This window comes from Carica papaya, chromosome 2, assembly GCF_054855325.1.
Source record: "Carica papaya isolate Zhongbai chromosome 2, ASM5485532v1, whole genome shotgun sequence".
NCBI lineage: Eukaryota > Viridiplantae > Streptophyta > Magnoliopsida > Brassicales > Caricaceae > Carica > Carica papaya.
The window spans coordinates 869909-889261 of NC_142310.1; the positions used below are offsets into that span (position 1 = coordinate 869909).

General features: G+C 35.4%; 1 protein-coding gene and 2 long non-coding RNA genes across 3 annotated transcripts; 1 reads left to right on the forward strand and 2 right to left on the reverse strand.

The window, feature by feature from the left end:
* Positions 1–1692: 1692 nt before the first annotated feature.
* LOC148268642 (uncharacterized) lies at positions 1693–9154 on the forward strand. The gene is made up of 2 exons (XR_015816760.1): positions 1693–2209; positions 7783–9154. It is a non-coding gene; the product is annotated as an uncharacterized LOC148268642 (long non-coding RNA).
* On the reverse strand, positions 6194–7768 carry LOC148268643 (uncharacterized). Its single transcript, XR_015816761.1, has 2 exons — positions 7278–7768; positions 6194–7055 (listed from the first exon to the last, which is right to left on the reverse strand). It is a non-coding gene; the product is annotated as an uncharacterized LOC148268643 (long non-coding RNA).
* A 7732-nt stretch (positions 9155–16886) lies between the features above and the next one.
* Positions 16887–19067, reverse strand: LOC148268644 (pumilio homolog 4-like). The gene is made up of 5 exons (XM_088212456.1): positions 19051–19067; positions 18329–18403; positions 17615–18174; positions 17184–17359; positions 16887–17099 (listed from the first exon to the last, which is right to left on the reverse strand). The coding sequence occupies exons 2-3, from the start codon at positions 18329–18331 to the stop codon at positions 17674–17676; spliced, it is 504 nt and encodes a 167-aa protein (XP_088068582.1). The 5' UTR covers positions 18332–18403; positions 19051–19067; the 3' UTR covers positions 16887–17099; positions 17184–17359; positions 17615–17673.
* Between the last annotated feature and the right edge of the window lie 286 nt (positions 19068–19353).

The window sequence follows — 19353 nt, forward strand, 5'->3', positions numbered from 1 at the left end:
TCAATATTTTATCAATGATTGTAGTATTATGTACTTGTAAAATACACCAAAACTTTTTTTTTTATTAATAAATATAATTATTTATTTATTTAATTTAATTTATTTTAATTTTAAGTTTCTCCCATTGCAAAATCGGAGTGAAAGGACCAGCTAATTGGCCGAAAAACACCAACCGAACCCGGCGGTGCTGTCGCGGAGAATTTCACAAACCGCTCTGATGAAATCCTTTTCGATTCTAATTTTACTTAATTTTTTTACTATTGTGATCACCATTTTTTTCTTTACAGATTAACCGAAGCGAAACAATTTAGAAGTATACTGTTAATATCTTAACAAAAAGTGCAGATTATTATTACCTTATTTTTCTAGCAATTGAAGACTTACACATTTGTGATTTATAATTTAGAAAAAAAAAAAGGTGAAAAATTGGCTGAGCTGGTTGCACAACCAGACCATGCCTTTGTTGGTCGTGGACGAACAGAACTTGCCTCAGACCAGCCACGTGACTTCTCGTAGGTGGACACGTGGCATGCGTTCATTGGACGTATTATAACTTTCCTGAGTTGACTTGATTATTTTTATTTCAAATATCAATTAATATGAATAAAAACTGCAGCTTTCTTCAGAACGACGGCGGCATAAAAATTTGTTAAGTTTCCTAATTACCATCTATCCTCTCTCTCTCTCTCTATATATATATATACCTACAAACCTTAAACTTCATCCCTGCATTTTTTTTTTCCTTTTCATCTCCTCCCATGAGAGGCTAGGAGATAGAGAGGGAGAAAGAAGGGAATCTTGCTAAAGTCCCTCGTTTGGGTTCTTCTTCGTAGGATTCCCTCTTCCTCCTCCTCTATCCCCGTAGCCACTCATGCAAAATATTACCATCTATCCTCTCTATTATACCTTGTAGCTTTTTCTTTGGATCTGCACCCATGAGAGGCTAGGAGACAAGGAAGAAGAGAAAGAAGAGTTCTGCTAAAGTTCTATCGTTTGGTCTCTTCTTTTGTGGGACTCTCTTTCTCTCCCCTTCCTTGACCCCAGAGCCAAAAAAGAATGACTCGAGAAGACCAAGAATGTGTAAAACTGGTGTTTGGTTGCTGTCAAAGCAGAAGAATGAAGGACAGAAACATTTGCAGTTGAGCAAGAGAAAGTATAAGAAATCTTTATTGAATCTTGCTTCAATCTTTATGGAATCTTGCTTTTCTTTTATCTATGTTCTCATCAAGAAAGCTTTCTAAGATGATTACTCATATACAAACGTAGCAGTTCTTTGTTTGTTTGTTCGTTTATTTAGGAATATTGGGACGTACAGAGGGTTGCCCTCTGTTCAGGCGTATTTTCTTCGGTTCCGTTTCTTTATATACGTGGCTTCCCGTTGGCGGAAGCAGCCTAGAACTCGTAAACACGTGGCATGCTTTCATTGGACAAATTATAACTTTCCTGAATTACTACAAGCGTTGATTTCATTACTACACGTATTATATTCCTCCCCCAGTTCATCTCTCAAACCCTCTGTTTCCTCCCTGAAAATCTCTACAGTCCAATATATGTACAATAAATATTTTTAATCTTAAATAAAAATAAATATTTTAAATTATTTACTTGTCGATCAAGAAATAAAAAAAAAAATTTGTTGAGTTCCCTAATTACCATCTATCCTCTCTCTATATATACCTACAAACCCCTTAACTTAAACTTCATCCCTGTAATTTTTTTTTTTCTTTTGATCTCCTCCCATGAGAGGCTAGGAGATAGAGAGGGAGGAAGAAGGGAATCTTGCTAAAGTCCCTCGTTTGGGTTCTTCTTCGTAGGACTCCCTCTTCCTCCTCCTCTATCCCCATAGCCACTCATGCAAAATATTACCGTCTATCCTCTCTCTATATATACCTTCAAACCCGTTAACTTAAAACTCCTCCTTGTAGTTTTTTCTTTGGATATGCTCCCATGAGAGGCTAGGAGACAGAGGAGGAGATGAAGAGGGAACCTTGCTAAAGCTCCGTTCTTTTGGGCTCTTTGTAGGACTCCCTCTCCCTCCTCCTCTATCCCCATAGCCACTCATGCAAAATATAGATTCACATCATAGCTCTCATGCTTCTCCAAAAAAGAATGACGTGATGAGACCCAAGAATGTGTAAAACTGGTGTTTGGTTGCCGTAAAAGCAGAAGAATAAAGGACAGAAACATTTGCAGTTGAGCAGGAGAAAGGGTAAGAAATGTTTGTGGAATCTTGCTTCAATCTTTCTTTGCCTTGCTTTATTTTGATATATGTTCTCGTCAAGAAAGCCTTCTAAGATGATTACGCATATAGAAAGTTGTATCTTCTTTAAAAACACAGCAGTTCTTTGTTTGTTTGTTCGTTTATTTTTTTCTTATGTAACAGCATCAACTTTAAATCCTGTTCTCTTTTCTTTTTAATTTTTTCTTTTTAAAGGAGACTTATTTTGCATATGTTTCCTCCGCTTTATTTTTTTTTACTATTTCCCCCAAAGTGTTTTTCATTTCTTCTATTGATCGAAAGCGAATAACCTTCAAAGTTGAGGAGAGAGAGGGCAGCAAAACAGAGCAAGCTTATGCAATTGCCTCTGTTTTGGAGAGAAGAAGTAATCTCTTCTTTTTATTTCAGCATATATATATAGAAATATAAATTTAAATAGATTACATCAACCAACCGATCAAATCAGATCAACCGAAAATCATGCATACACATCGCATGAAATTTTACGTATCCTTCCGTAAAACAACTTCACGGTGGATTTTCTTTTTTTGAATTTAAATTCAATAGAAAAAATCATTAAATTTAACACTCCCCCCCTAATGACTTTTTTCACCAATCCCCACATTTTTCCACAATTCCTCAAATTTAGCTTTAGACACGACCTTGGTTAGAATGTCTGCAAGCTGATCATCAGTGGAGCAATGTATCAGCTTTATTTCTTGATTCCTCTCAGCCTCACGTATAGCATGATACTTAACGTTGATGTGTTTAGTTCTCCCGTGCATTACAGGATTTTTCGCAATGGCAATTGCAGACTTGTTGTCTACATATAACACTGTAGGTGTTTGTTTGTTCAGCTTTACATCATTGAACACCTTCTTCAACCAAATTGCTTGGTTAGTTGCTGTAGCTGCGGCTACATACTCAAATTCCTTTTCCAATTTTAGCTTGAACTCTATCATTTTCCTTTTGTTGCTGCCTGTCACCAGTATATCATCAATATATACTGCAGTGATAAGACTGTCTTCATCTCTATTCACATACAGTGTATTTTCTGTCATGCTCCTCTCAAACTCACAGTGGAGTAAGTATGTATTTAACTTATCATACCAGACTTGTGGAGCCTGTTTGAGGCCGTATAGGGCCTTGTGAAGAAGATAGACGTGTCTCTCCTTTCCAGGTTGAATGAACCCCAGTGGCTGCTCAACATAAATTTCTTCATTCAGCTTGCCATTCAAGAAGGCCGATTTTACATCCAAATGCATCACACTCCAACTAAACTGAGCTGCCATGACTAGAATGAGTCTAATTGTTTCATATCTGGCCACAGGAGCAAAGGTCTTTGTGTAGTCGATTCCTGAAAGCTGGGAGTACCATTTTGCCACAAGCCGTGCCTTGTGCTTGTTTGTTGTCCCGTCCGGATTGAGTTTCACTTTGAACACCTACTTTACTCCAATAGGTTTTTTGTTTGTACTTGATTTTACAAGAGACCAAGTATTATTTTTTTCGATCATCCTGATTTCCTCTTCCATGGTAAGTCTCCACTCTTGCTGCTGAAGTGCTTCCTCAACAGAGGAAGGTTCTTTTGAGGCAAAGCTGCACCTCTCATTGATGTCAATTAGACTTTTTATTTTTATTCTCTCTTCTGCTTCACCTTCTTCATCTTATTCGTCTTCTTCATCACTCTGAGTTGGGTTTGACTGTCATTGATTTCTTTCCTTCTTCAACTGTGACACAGTCTCGTTCGACTTTCTGCTTTTCCCAATTCCAGTAGCTGTTTTCATCCACCGTTACATTTCTTCGAATCATAAGCTTGTTGGTTTTCAGGTTTAGAATTCTATATGCTTTTGCTTCAGTACTGTATCCTAAAAATACTCCCAATTCAGTCTTCATTTCTAGCTTGGATCTCCTGTCATCCGAGACATGGCAGTAGCACACGGATCCAAACACCTTTAGATACTTAGTTGATGGTTTGATGCCACTCCAAGCCTCCGCCGGTGTCATCTGCTTTACAGCCTTTGTAGGCAGCATGTTGAGCAGGAACACAGCAGTGTTCACTGCCTCAGCCCACAAGGCTTTAGGCAGGTGCTTGTCAGCAAGCATGCTTCTTGCCATTTCCACAATGGTTCTGTTCTTCCTCTCCGAGACACCATTTTGTTGAGGAGAATATGGTGCCGTGAGCTGTCTTTTGATCCCATTCTCAGAACAGAAATCATTGAATTGGCTGAAATTGAATTCAAGCCCATTATCTGTCCTTAGGCACCTCAATACACTGCCACTTTCATTCTCTACAATAGCCTTGAACTTCTTAAATTCACCTAAAATTTGAGCTTTATTCTGCAGGAAACAAACCCAAATCATCCTGGAAAAATCATCTATAAACAAGCCAAAATACCTGCAACCACTCATGGAGTTTTCTGTCATTGGACCACAAATGTCATAATGGATAAGTGCCAGCTTCTCTTTTGCTCTCTAATCTGCTTGCGAAGGAAATGAATTCCTTGCCAATTTCCCCATCTGACATGCACCACATACTGTCTCAGTGACTACAATATTTGGAAAGTCCTTGGTTAGACTTCCCTTCTGCAATTGTTGTAGCCCAGCCGCATGAAAATGCCCAAGGCACCTGTGCCAAATCTCACCTTCAGTTACAGAGGCAACACTGACCCTCTCAACTACTTCTCTGAGTTTCAAGGAGTAGACTTGATTCTTCTTTTGGATGAAAGCAATCAAGCGATCCTCAGGATCATATATCCTGTAGCAGTTATCATTGAATCCCACCGAGTAGCCTCGATCAGTCATCTGATTCACACTGAGAAGATTCTGTGAGAGGGTAGGAATAAAATTTACATCAGTGATAAGTTTCCTACATTCCTTGGTTTCAATGGCTATGTTGCCTTTGCCCTTGATGGTTTCTAGCATACCATTTCCAAGTCGGACCTGGCCTGTGATTGTTCTGTCAAGTGATACGAATAAGTCCTCATCCTTGCACATGTGGGAGGTGCATCCACTGTCCACCACCCAGAGAGTATCATCCTCCACTTGCGGCTTACTTAGCGCAACGAGAATTGTGTCACTTGGCTCACAGGACACCTTGGTGATATTGGCTTACAGTTGTTCCTACTTTGGTCGTGATCCTTCCTGCTTCTGTTTCTATCTACAGAATTTTTCCTTGTGACCAAGCCTTTTGTAAAAATTGCACTGAACGGTTTTCTTTCCCTTGTACCAGCACTCATTTTCTGAGTGATTTGTTAAGGAACAGATACTGCACTCAGAATATTTCTTTTGTTTACTGGGATTTTGGTTTCCAGTTTGATTCCATTCACTCCTTCTTCCTTGAATCTGTGTTGAAGAGCTGCCTTTGTTCTGAGTTGAAATTAAGGCTCCCTCTGTATGTTGTCGAACATGTATATTTACCCGTTGCTCACTGGATTGAAGCTTGTTTATCAGCTCAGTCGAGGAGATAGTCTCAATGTCTGCAACCTCCTCCAAAGCTGAGATTTTAGACGCGAATTTGGGGGGCAAGCTGATAAGAATTTGCTCTACTACCCTTGATTCCAGAAAATCCTCCCCAAGCAGTCTCATTTTGTTTACCACGTCCGAGAGTTTGGATGCATAGTCCTTCACTGATTCATTTTCCTGCATTCTGAGTAATGCAAACTCACTCTTCAATCTCAAGATTTTTACCTTCCTACTTCTGACTCCCCTATCGAACTCTTCCTTAAGTTTCTCCCAGGCAGCCTTTGGTGATTCGAAGTTCATAATCCTTGAAAATACCCTATCCGAAACGGCCGAGAAAAGGCAAGCAATTGCCTTTGGTTTCTTAGCTTTATCTTCCTCGTGCCTTCTGATTTGGTTTATAGTGGCAGTGTCCCCTGGTGGAGGAGGATCACTGTCATCCAGAATAACATCCCACAGACTTAAGGCTTTCAGATGGGCTCTCATTTTGATTGCCCATACATGGTAGTTTTCTCCATTGAAGTATGGAGGGGGTGTTGTTCTAGTGGATGTCATTGGATTTTTTGAGGGTATATTGGTTTACCGGTCCCTTAAGATAACCTAGCTCTGATACCACTTGTTGATCGAAAACGAATAAGCTTCAAAGGAGGCTCTGTGAATAAGGAAACTTAGAGAGAGAAAGTTGAGGAGAGAGAGGGCAGCAAAACAGAGCAAGCTTATGCAACTGCCTCTGTTTTGCTGTTTTGAAGAGGCGTGCCCTTTCTTTTGGAGAGAAGAAGTAATCTCTTCTTTTTATTTCAGCATATATATATAAAAATACAAATTTAAACAGATTACATCAACCAACCGATCAAATCAAATCGACCGAAAATCATGCATACACATCCCATAGAATTTTACGTGTCCTTCCGTAAAACAACTTTACGGTGGATTTCCTTTTTTTGAATTTAAACTCAACAGAAAAAATCATTAAATTTAACATCTTCTTTACATTCAAATGATTCCAGCTCTTTCCATCATTCTTCATTTTGCAGAGATGTTGAAGTTTTCACTTTCTACCACCTCATTTGTTAACTTTTTCTTGAACTATTTGCAAAGTTTTCTCATCTACAGGAGAATTGGAAAAGTGGGGTTTGAGACCTAATTTGATAACGCTTCTTGCTTTGCTGTTGGCTTGTGAGAACATAGCGGCACTGAGTTTGATCAAAGAAATTCATGGGTATGCTTTTAAGAACGCTATTGAGCAGCACCCACATTTAAGAAGTGGCTTAGGTGAGGCATACGGGCGATGTGGCTATGAATCTAATCTGGAGCGTGGTTAGCCAGCTTTGTTTACATACATCCAAGGAGCAGCTCCTTGGTTTGTACATAATGCATACTGCGGATAATGGATGGATCGTATATAGATCAGCATATTTGATATACAAATCAATGCAAGGATATTGTAAAAGAAAACTTGAAAACTTCAGTCAACATTAATCTATCAACCATTAAACACGCTCAATGACGCTCAAACCACGGAAGAAAGCCAGAATCGCAACACTCATCTGGTTTTGCCTACTACAGCAATCCTACAACAGCGAAAGAGAAGAACACCAACCTGAGGAACAGGAACAGGAACCATGAGGTTCAATTTCTTCCCAACTTCACCATCAATTGTGGAAGCGTCATCTGTTATAACCAGAGAATGCAACAGGTCTTTATGAAAGGCTGTCTCTTTTTCATTTTTGTGAGCATCAACTGCTGATCATACCCTATACGCAGTAAATAATGATATTATCACAGTGAAATAAAGAATTAGAAAATACGAAGAAGACGAGCTATTATATATTGTGGATGTCGACAGAAATGCTGAAGTTTTAAAAGACTGATTTTTGTCCCCTTTGTTACCGTCTGTTCAGGCGTATTTGCTTCAGTTTTGTTTCCATAATTATTTACGCGTCTTCTCGTTGGCGGAAGCCGACTTGAACTCGAAACACGTGGCATGCGTTCATTGGACGCATTATAACTTTCCTGAATTGACTTGATTAATTTTCTTTTAAGTATAGATTAATATTAATTAATTAATTTAATTATATAAATATTAATTAGGCCAAAAACTGCAGCTTTCTTCAGGGCAAGAGCGTTCGTCGCGAGAACGACGGCGGCACTTGCTGTGTTTCCTCCCCCAGTTCCTCTCTCAAACCCTCTGTTTCCTCTCTGAAAATCTTCCCATTTTCTGGTCTGTCATCCCCCAATCACGATGAAACCCCCTTTTTCAGTCGAATTCTTAAACGAGAAGCTCAACGGCAACTTTCTCGGCCTGTCCGAGAAAATTCCGAGGATTTTGAGGGGTAGGAAATCTCGGTTGTGTTTGAATTCGAAGAAAGCAGAAACCACCAATGGAACTGGAGATGAGATTGACGAGACAGAGAGATTGGCGAGAGGAGAGAGTACAATGCCTGATAGATTCAGGTACTTGACTAAAGAAGCAACTGATCCTCCCGTGAGGTGGCCTGGGTTTGTGGGTAATTTTCTTTTTCTATTTTAATCTTAAATAAAAACAAATATTTTAAATTACTTACTTGTTAATCAATTAATAAAAAAGAAAATTATATATATACCTACAAACCCTTAACTTAAAATTCATCTCTGCAATTTTTTCTTTTGATCTCCTCCCATGAGAGGTTAGGAGATAGCGGAGGTGGAAGAGGTGGTCTTGCTCAAGTCCCTCATTTAGGTTCTTCTACTCCCTCCACCTCCTCCTCCTCCCCTATCCCCATAGCCACTCATGCCAGATATTACCTTCTATCCTCTCTATTATACCTTGTAGTTTTTTCTTTGGATCTGCTCCCGTGAGAGGCTAGGAGACAGGGGAGGAGGGAAAGGGGAGCTCTGCTAAAGATCCATCGTTCGGTCTCTTCTTTTGTAGGACTCTTTTTCTCTCCCCCCTTGTCCCCATAGCCACTCATGCAAAATATAGATTCACATCATCGCTCTCATGCTTCTCCAAAAAGGAACGACGTGATAAGACCAAGAATGTATAACACTGGTTTTTGGTTGCTGTCAAAGCAGAAGAATAAAGGACGGATACATTTGCAGTTGAGTAGGAGAAAGGATAAGAAATCTTTATGGAATCTTGCTTCAATCTTTCTCTGCCTTGCTTTTCTTTGATCTATGTTCTCATCAAGAAAGCCTTCTAAGATGATTACTCATATACAAACGTAGCAGTTCTTTGTTTTTTTTTTCTCTTTTATAACAATATCAAAAAGATCTCAGCAAAGAATCAGATGGTAGAATTTCTCTCACCGAAGAAATATATGCCAGCATGGGGAGGCACGAAGAAGCGCAGAAAATGAGAAAGGAAAAGAGGGAGAAGGGAGTGAAGGTAGCGGCTGGCAGTAGTTGGGTTGTTAGGAGACTTGTTTATTAATTTACTCTAATATTTACTTTATGGACTATCAATTATTTAATAAAATAATGATATTTAAATCATAATTAATTTCATTTGTAAAATTAAAATATAAAATTATTATATAACATAAATCAATATATTTTATTTACATAAATTTTACACATAATCTATAAAAATTATTTATTCTTTTAGCTTATAAGTCATACAATAAAATTATTTTTTAAATTGTTTATGTTGTAAATTACTTAAAATTATACAAATTATCTATTCGTATTGTGTGAGAACAACTAGTTGAAACTATAGAATTATTGGTAAAGAAATAATTTAAAGTCATAAACTAGATATTTTTCGGGAGACAGAGTTAGTGAATAGACGAAGCATTGGATTGGCATATGTAACTTCTCATGCAATATATTCATAATTGTTTTTCTTCAAAAGAGAAGATAATAAGTCTTTCTCAAGCTCTTTTATTGTTTCTTTAGTGAGCATGGAACATCAAGAATAATGATGATAAGATCAAGAATGTGTAAGGTTGATGCTTGGTTATTGTTAATGCAAATGAAAGAAAAGGATCGATGATAGCGGATTTATAATTAAGATTTGTTATGTGATGATAGCGGATTTATATAATAGTTTCATATTTTTCTCGTTGGGTTTTAAGAAAACTAGTTACATCTATATTAATAAATCTACTCAAATTACGATCGTAAATTAATTTAAAACAGAGTAATCTTGATATTCACAAAAGAAGAGAAAGAAAGATTACAATGATTCACTTTGTTTATGAAAAAAAATTCATTTTATTTAATTATCTATATGTTGTCTAATATGTTCAAACAATTATTTGCAGATAAGTCGATTAAATGCAACTTACATTTCTTTTAAAGATAACCTTTAAAATTATTATGCTAAAGAAATATAATCTTTTTTAAAATTCACTTATTTTATAATATTTTAAACTTTATTTTTTTAATGTATAATGATGGAAGAAGAATCATGTAGAGAATTATATGCTCATAGAATTTTTCATGTTCAAGAAAGATTACTATTATAAGAAAACCAACGGTTGAGAATATTTTTTTCTTAGTTAAGAACAATTTTAATCGGCGACCTTTTTCTCCAATTATTGGATGCGAAAAAGTTGAGAAATTTTCCTCTCAAGTTTCTTCTCGATTTACAATTTACAATTTACAATTTATACAAATTCAACTTTTCCATTATCTGAATTTTCTACATGCAATGCCCACATATACAACCATTTATACATGTAAATATGCATATAATTCAACATCCATTTAAACTCCCTATATATATGTTTTTGAATATAGATGATAAAAATAAAAAAATATAAATATTTTTTCAATAAATATTTTATTTCATGTTAAATTATGGATATATATATATATATTTATAAATAAAAGTTAACTATTAAAAACTAATAAGTTCAAAACATGGGAAAAGAAAAGTCATTCAATAAAGCCTAACGTGAGCTATACAAAGAGATTCACCAAAACTAATTTTTTTAAAAAACAAAAGTATAAATTACATTATTACAATATTTACATATTTAAATATTTAAAATAAATATGCCATAATAATAATAATATTAAAAATCAGAAATCAAACTATTAAATACAAACAAAACAAGTTATAATATAAATTTCACTTTATTTTATATTATAGATAATTTGCAAAATATGTACATATACATAACTTTTTTCCACATTGAAGATTCATATTTCATATATACTTATACAATATTTCATTACTAGCATGTTTCTATATTTTGCTTTATAAATTGTAGGTTTAGTTTGTATATGTGTGTATATATAGACACAAACTTTTTCAGAGAACAAATGTTTAAAATTATATTTTATGATAATTCAGTTCTAGGATCTCGTCTGCCTGTTATAATCTCCTGATAAAATTTTCGATCAAATTACAGTAATTTGCTGCATATAAAAACATCAATAAAAAAAAAACATCTTATTCCTCTGCTTGCTACTTTTATGTGCTTATTTACAATTATTAGTATTTGTAAAAAATAATATTTTATGATGACTTAATATCCATATTAGCTGTGCAAAAGCTATATCTTTTATTTTTGCAGTTTAACGGCAAATGTAATAAAAAAAGATGCCACCTTCTTGTTCAAGACTCCTAAAAAAAGGTGCCACCTTCTTGTTCAAGACTCCATGGATCAAGCAGATTGCTAAGAGGATGACAATGTAATGCGTCGTTTTGCAGAACAAGAGTTAGAAGCTTGTGAGTTCTCATGTTAGCAACAAAAAAAGAATCAAAAGTTTCAACAATGGTTTTTTACCTCTAGTTGTGATAAGCTTTTTGACTCCGGGAACAATATGTTTACCATAGGTATATCTCTTTAAAGCAGTAAAGTGAACATTGATGTGAGAAAGAATCAACTCTAGACTTATGATCATCACATGTTTTCAGAACCTTTTCCACAACATAATTTTTAAATACATTTTTTATTATTACCTTCATTTAGAAGTTATTGTTCGTTACTCATTTGTGTTCAACTCTATCATATATATTGAGTCTTTTTATCGTAATTTTTCAACAACATTAGAAGCAAGCTTGCTAATGATTGTAGAACCCCAGTGGGGATTACCATGTTCTAGCAAATGATACACGGCAGGAAATGGGTAAACACCACGGAGGGATTACCAATTATGTTAAGCATGCCTACACACATTCACATACATGGACGGCAGGCCATGTTTGCAGCAGAGCTTAGAGACATATATGCACATCGAAATCACTAACAAACCAAACAGTTTTCTTAGCTATATGCACATCGAAATCATTCAGAAAATTGATTAAGAAAACCATAGAAATAGGAAACGCAAGCCTGCAAATCTGATTGGTCACTGTGCCGGATCTGGCCTTGGCCCAAATTATCAGGTATCGTGGCCTGATTGTCATGCGATCAGTCTATGCCAAGGCCTGGTTGCACGACCATCACTTGTTGCAACACCACCAAACCATGGAGTTGGAGCAGCTGGTCATGGGACAACGGTCTATCAATCAGCTGTGTGAAAAAGAAGGTCCTGAGAGGACGATGACTCCACACATTATACTTGGCTCAGCTGGTTGCACAACCAGAACTTGCCTTTGTTGGCTGTGGACGAACAGAACTTGCCTCAGACCAGCCACGTGACTCGTGGCAAAATGTCAGACGACGTGGACCAAATCTTGCGGCAGAGTGCAAACAGATATACGTGTCTTCTCGTAGGTGGAAGCCGCCTAGGACTCGTAAACACGTGGCATGCGTTCATTGGACGCATTATAACTTTCCTGAGTTGACTTGATTATTTTTCTTTCAAGTATCAATTAATATTAATAAAAACTGCAGCTTTCTTCAGAACGACGGCGGCATAAAAACTGTGTCTGTCTATTCCTCCCCCACTTCATCTCTCAAACCCTCCTGTTTCCTCTCTGAAAATCTCTCCATTTTCTCGTCTATCACAATGAAACCCCCTTTACACAATAAGAAAAAAGGAAAGACATCCAATAATTTTTTTTTTAATTTTTAATCTTAAATAAAAATTTGTTAAGTTTCCTAATTACCATCTATCCTCTCTCTCTCTATATATACCTACAAACCATAAACTTCATCCCTGCATTTTTTTTTCCTTTTGATCTCCTCCCATGAGAGGCTAGGAGATAGAGAGGGAGAAAGAAGGGAATCTTGCTAAAGTCCCTCGTTTGGGTTCTTCTTCGTAGGATTCCCTCTTCCTCCTCCTCTATCCCCGTAGCCACTCATGCAAAATATTACCATCTATCCTCTCTATATATACCATCAAACCCGTTTGTTTGGGCTCTTTGTAGGACTTCCTCTCTCTCCTCCTCTATCCACATAGCCACTCATGCCAAATATTACCATCTATCCTTTCTATTATACCTTGTAGCTTTTTCTTTGGATCTGCACCCATGAGAGGCTAGGAGACAAGTAAGAAGAGAAAGAAGAGTTCTGCTAAAGTTCTATCGTTTGGTCTCTTCTTTTGTGGGACTCTCTTTCTCTCCCCTTCCTTGACCCCACAGCCAAAAAAGAACGACGCGAGAAGACCAAGAATGTGTAAAACTGGTGTTTGGTTGCTGTCAAAGCAGAAGAATGAAGGACAGAAACATTTGCAGTTGAGCAGGAGAAAGGATAAGAAATCTTTATTGAATCTTGCTTCAATCTTTATGGAATCTTGCTTTTCTTTGATCTATGTTCTCATCAAGAAAGCTTTCTAAGATGATTACTCATATACAAACGTAGCAGTTCTTTGTTTTTTTTTTTCTCTTTTATAACAATATCAACAAAGATCTCAGCAAAGAATCAGATGGTAGAATTTCTCTCACCAAAGAGATATATGCCAGCATGGGGAGGCACGAAGAAGCGCAGAAAATGAGAAAGGAAAAGAGGGAGAAGAGAGTGAAGGTAGCGGCTGGCAGTAGTTGGGCTGTGTCTCAGGACTACGAGCGGCGGAGTGGTGATTCTTGGCCAAAACTGGAAATTTGCAACTCTGGAAATGGGCATTGTATCTATCTAAAGCATCCAAGAAGGTGTAAACACTCTCGTTTTCATAATCTGAAGAATTTATTTGTTGGAAGTATAATTTACTGATAGGTATATTTAATTGGATGTTCGATGCCATTGATATTTTACCATTTGTATGACATGGATGTTCAGAGTATTAGAACTGATCATGTATTAAAAAATATAATATAAAGAGAATGTATCACCATATATAAGTTATGTGAGAATAGCATTGTAAAATTAAAAAAAAAATCTTGAAATTCGTATTTATTTATTTATTAATTACTTATATCTTTTTTTATGTTCGTAGTCTCTTGTGCGTGTAAAATGCACATTATTATCTTGTTCCAAAAGAGAAGATAGAGTCTCTTTTAATCTTTATTTTTTAATATTGTTGTTGTATTATTTCTTTACTATGTTGACTGTGAGTATGGGAGATCTAGAATGATGATTATAAAACCAAAATGTAACAGTCTCAAAAATTCAGAAAGAAATATATAATAATTTAAGTGCAGAAGTGAAATAAAAGGTTAATGTTTACAATTCCTTACACAATAACTTAAAATTACTAAACAAATATTACGAAATGAATTTTCTAAAAGAAATATGAAAAATAAGAAAAGTAATAAAAAATAAAAAGTATCTAGCATCTACTCGCAATCTTCTTGCAGATCGGGCTCTGGAACCAGGTCCTCTTGATCTGAAATGGTTAAATAAAGGATGAGCTATACTAGCTCAGTAAAGATATTACACTATATCACCCGCATAGAAACAAAAGTTGGTATAAAATCAAAACAACTAATGGAGCACTAAATTTAGCAAATTCATTTATCAATCATAAAATTATTTATCGTTCACTTACCATAGTGGAATTTATGAAAATAATATATAGAGACAATAATACCATACAGATCATAATTTTAAGAATAATCAGCAACATAGAATATATCATAGATTCATATCTATTAACAATAAAACAAATCATAACCGTTTCTCATTTCACTAGCCTACTAGTATCCATGGGATTCATAGGGATGTCCCCGCTACACGTGAACCATTTCTTTTAACAATCTTAATTACATGACTGTCCTTATATCCTGTCCGGTACGAGTGCCAAATTACCAAGTCTCCATACCCCGTCTAATATGAGACAATGTTCACGGTAGGGTTCCCCATATACCCAGTCCGTCCACCATCTCCCAAGATATCTAATAAGGCTGTCATTTCATCTGTTTATTTGATCACACCCCTTTCCTGTTTTCCTGTAGTCTCCATTACTAAATCAAACATAATCACATAAACAAATAAACATGCATCCGGTAATGCAATCATGTCTCAAATCCCAAATCAAACAATGGTCAGGTAAGATAGTAATACATGCATTTAAACCATAAAATAGATAAATAAGATACTATCATGTTTTTAGACTGTAAAATAAATCAACAGAGAACAATATCCGGTTCGGTCTCCATTAGCAATCCATAATTAGTTATGCACATCTTTTTAATTTGTACAAAATACCGTATTATTATTTATTTAAACTTCAATTCTATAATAGGGAATATGGTGAGAGATTTTTACTCGATTTAACACCGAAAAACTAAACGGTTTACTGCGTTTATGGGCGGTCCCTGAAACTGCAAGCAAAGCCCAGCGGCGCCGCCACAAGAAATTGCAAAAACCGCCTCTGATGAGGCACTTCTCGATTCTCGTTCTGCGTAATTCTTCCACCATTGTAATTACCGTTTTCCTTTTTATACGTTGACCAAAGCAAAACACTCAACCGCAAAGATGAGCCGGCGGAGTCGCCGCACTGGAGAACCCCGTCGTTGGTGAGTTTCGAATTTTTATTTTATTTTTTGCCAATCGAGACCCTTTAATGTATTTTCTGACCAAATTTGGCTGAAAACGGTTGAAAACAGCCGACCTGAGGCAAACTACTGCTGTGGACGACGACACCTTGGTCGGAGCACGACGGAGATGCTGTGCCGAAATACCAAAATTGGCCAAAAAGATGTCCTAACATTGATTTTGAGTTTTTTGAGATATTTGTAGGTACTTATAGCGCGTTTTAATTCCCAAAGAAAAATTCAGGGAACTCGAAAACTGCTAGTAAGTGCAGTCAATAAGTTTGGCTTTTCGGACGTCAATTTGAATAAAAATCTCTCTCCTTATTTTCTGTTATAAAATTAAAGTCTAATTAACAATAATACGATATTTTGTGCAATTTAGAAACTATCCATAATTAATTACGGGTTACTAATGGAGGCAGAATCGAAAATTATTATATATTGATTCTTTACCCTCATCTCTGAATATCTCTCCATTTTCCTATCTATTCCACAATCAAATTAAGCCATTTTTCATGACTTTTCCAGAAAAATTCTCAGGATTTTGAGGAATAGGAAATCTTGATTTTGATTAATTTTGAAGAACGGAGAAACTAAAAATGAAATTTAGGTTGGGATGGATGAGACAGAGAGATTGGCGAGGGGAGAGAGTAGAATGTAATTTCACTTTGGTTGGGATGTGGATTACAGTTTGCAATTCATACAAATTTAATTTTTTCACTGTTTGAATTTATACAACAATTTATACACGTAAATATACATAAAATTTGACTTATAAACACATCCATTTAAGCTCCCTGTGTACATGTTTTTGCATGTAGATGATAAAAATTAAAAATATAAATATTTTTTTTAATAAATATTTTATTTTATTTTTAAATTATGAATATATATTTTTTATAAAAATTAACTATTTTATAACAAAAAAAAAAAAAATCATTCAATAAAGATTAACATGAATTGTACAAAGAGATTCACAAAATCTAAAAATTTTCTTTACAAAAAAATATAAATTATTTGATTACAAGATTCACATATTTAAATATTAAAAATCAACATGCAATAACAATAATTATAATAATATTGAAGTCAAAAATCAAGACATCAAATACAAATAAAACAAGTGATGATACAAATTTCACTTTATTTTATAAATAATTTACAAAATATTTACATATAAATAACTTTTTCAAATATTCGTATTTCATACATATTTTATAATATGTATGAAATATCCTACCTTATAGATTATACATCTAGTTCTGAGTATGTGTACATATATAGATACATACTTTTTCAAAAGACAAATGTTTAAAATTACATATTAAGATAACTCCACTCACTAGTTTCGTCTGTCTGACATAAGTCTTCCAATAAAATTCTCAATCAAATTATATTAATTTACTGCATATACAAACATCAACATAAAAAAAACATTTTATTCCTCTCTTTGCTAGTTCCGTGTGCTTACTTACAATTACTAGTATTTACAGAAAATAATGTCTTAGAATAACTTGACATCTTTGTTAACTGTACAAAAGTTATGTCCTTTATTTTTACTTTCTACCCGCAAAGGCAATAACAAAAGTGTCATCATCTTGTTCAAGCCTCCATGGATCACGCGAATCCATTCTGCAGAACAAGAGTTAAAAGTTTGTGAGTCCTCATATGTTAGCAACCAAACAAGAATCAAAAGTTTCAACAATGGTTCTTTACCTCCAATTGTGACAAGTTTTTTGACTCGGAAACGATATGTTTACCGTAGGTATATCTCTTCAAAGCAGTTAAAGGGAACCTTGATGCGAGAAAGAATCAACTCCAGACTTGTGATCATCACATGTTTTAAGAACCTTTTGCACAACATAATTTTCAAATGCTTCTTTCATCATTGCCTGCATTTAGAGGTTACTGTTCATTATTCATTTGTGTTTCAAATGTACAATAGGTTTAAATTAAATTCAACAATAATTACACTAAACTGGAGTGATATTAATCATAATAAATTTTTCTTTTGATCTTAACACTGATCAGAATTCTCAAGGAACAAAATATACATGAAGACAAGTGAAAGGCTTTTATCTAGATAATATTTAATGAAATCATACAAATAATTTACTAAATATAATAAAGAAAAGTCCGGCACAAACCTGCAAAGGTTCATTTTCGATCTGTATAACCAAGCATCTCTTTCACCAAAGGTTAATATTCACCAAGAATTTCCTCTTGAGTAAAGATCCGCAAAGGAGGAAGTTCTCTTAGGAATATTAATTTGTCCATTGGAACCCATTATAGAAGAATTGAGGTTTGGTACCATTCCATTTTTCCTCAATAATCCACCATACTTGGCAGAATATGGGAGATTTTCAGAAGAAGAATCCTCTACGATTTGCTGGAGACTGCATTTTTTATCATTGGCTATGCTTGATATAACATCAGGTTGACTGTCGAGATTCATCTGAAGCTTTGACTGTACAAGACAATTTTCATTTACTTGTCCAGTTTTTGACGAGGCCAAGCCAGACAAAGAGGCTGCAATTTCAGTAAGTTCAGTTTCAGTTGCACCAGCAGAATGACCATTTTGAACACTTGAGCCAATAGCATTCTTCTTTTCAGTAGCTCCAACTCTGCTCCCCACAGGAGGAAGACCAGGACCAAGAGATTTCCCAACTAGCTGGTTTGGGGGTCGTACTCCTTGATAATGATGAACCTACAGCAGATGCCAACAAATGGGAATCAGTTGTGCCATGGCTCTGAACTCCCATCCACGCAGGGGCAGCTGCTCCAGAGTGCAATGTCTCTACAGCCTGCAATCCATTACATAACCCAGCTGAATGGAAATCAGATACACCAGTTGTATCTACCATATCACGAAATGAGTTACAACTTGAAGGGCGTGATGGGTGGCCTGGTAAGGATGCATTTCGATCCACTCCTCCCTAAGATTACATGCTCATATTAGTGTAGGTATTAGAAACTAAATCTTAGACATAATATCTAATGGGATGAGCAAGATGCTGATTTGCCAAAGCATATGAGGGCAACTCAATTATAACCACTACCATTGAAATAAACTAAACAACATAAAGCCAAGTCCATAAAGATTATATAAAATGTAGGACCCATATCGATTACGGGAACAATGTCAGCGAAACTCTTTCTCCTTGCACCTAGACTAGTACCAGATAATCCAACAGAATCATCTGAGCCTCTACCAAACCATTCGGCTGACATATTCCTGGAAAGAGTGCTCGTACTAGAATTCCTCATTTCCATTCCATTTGATCATTCTCTACTTGTTGCACAGAGAGTCCAGGCAGCATCACAGAGTGATGAGCTATCAGCACCATCCACCTTTTTCCTCCAGTCTTCAAAACTGCTAACAGAAGACCCTCCTGCCTGAAACCTTTGTGCAACACACCTAAGAGCGCAATTTAAGCACAAATTCTGAAGGCTTGAATTAATAAAAGCGGATATGTTTTTTTATCTATACATTTGGTTCAATTTCCATTCAAGTACTTGTTATAGTTCTAATTTTCATATCAGTCTTATTATGTATGATTAAACTACAAATTGTTGTGTTTACCTTACTATCACCACCATCTTGAATTTCTTGATATAAATTATTATTTTGGGCAGAAGTGCATTACAACTCAATATATCCAAGAGGAGTTAAAACTTTTAATCCTCGAATCCTTGCTTGATAAGCCTAGTGAAAAACGTTTTGAGATTTAGTTATAATAAAATAAATAATTTAAAAACTACAATAAAATTACCAAAATTACCAATTTATGTTTGAATGCACACTAAACAAAATTGATTTAAACAAAATACTCTAAATCAAATTCCAATCATCATTTATCATTTTCTTTTAAAAGAGGTGAGTTTG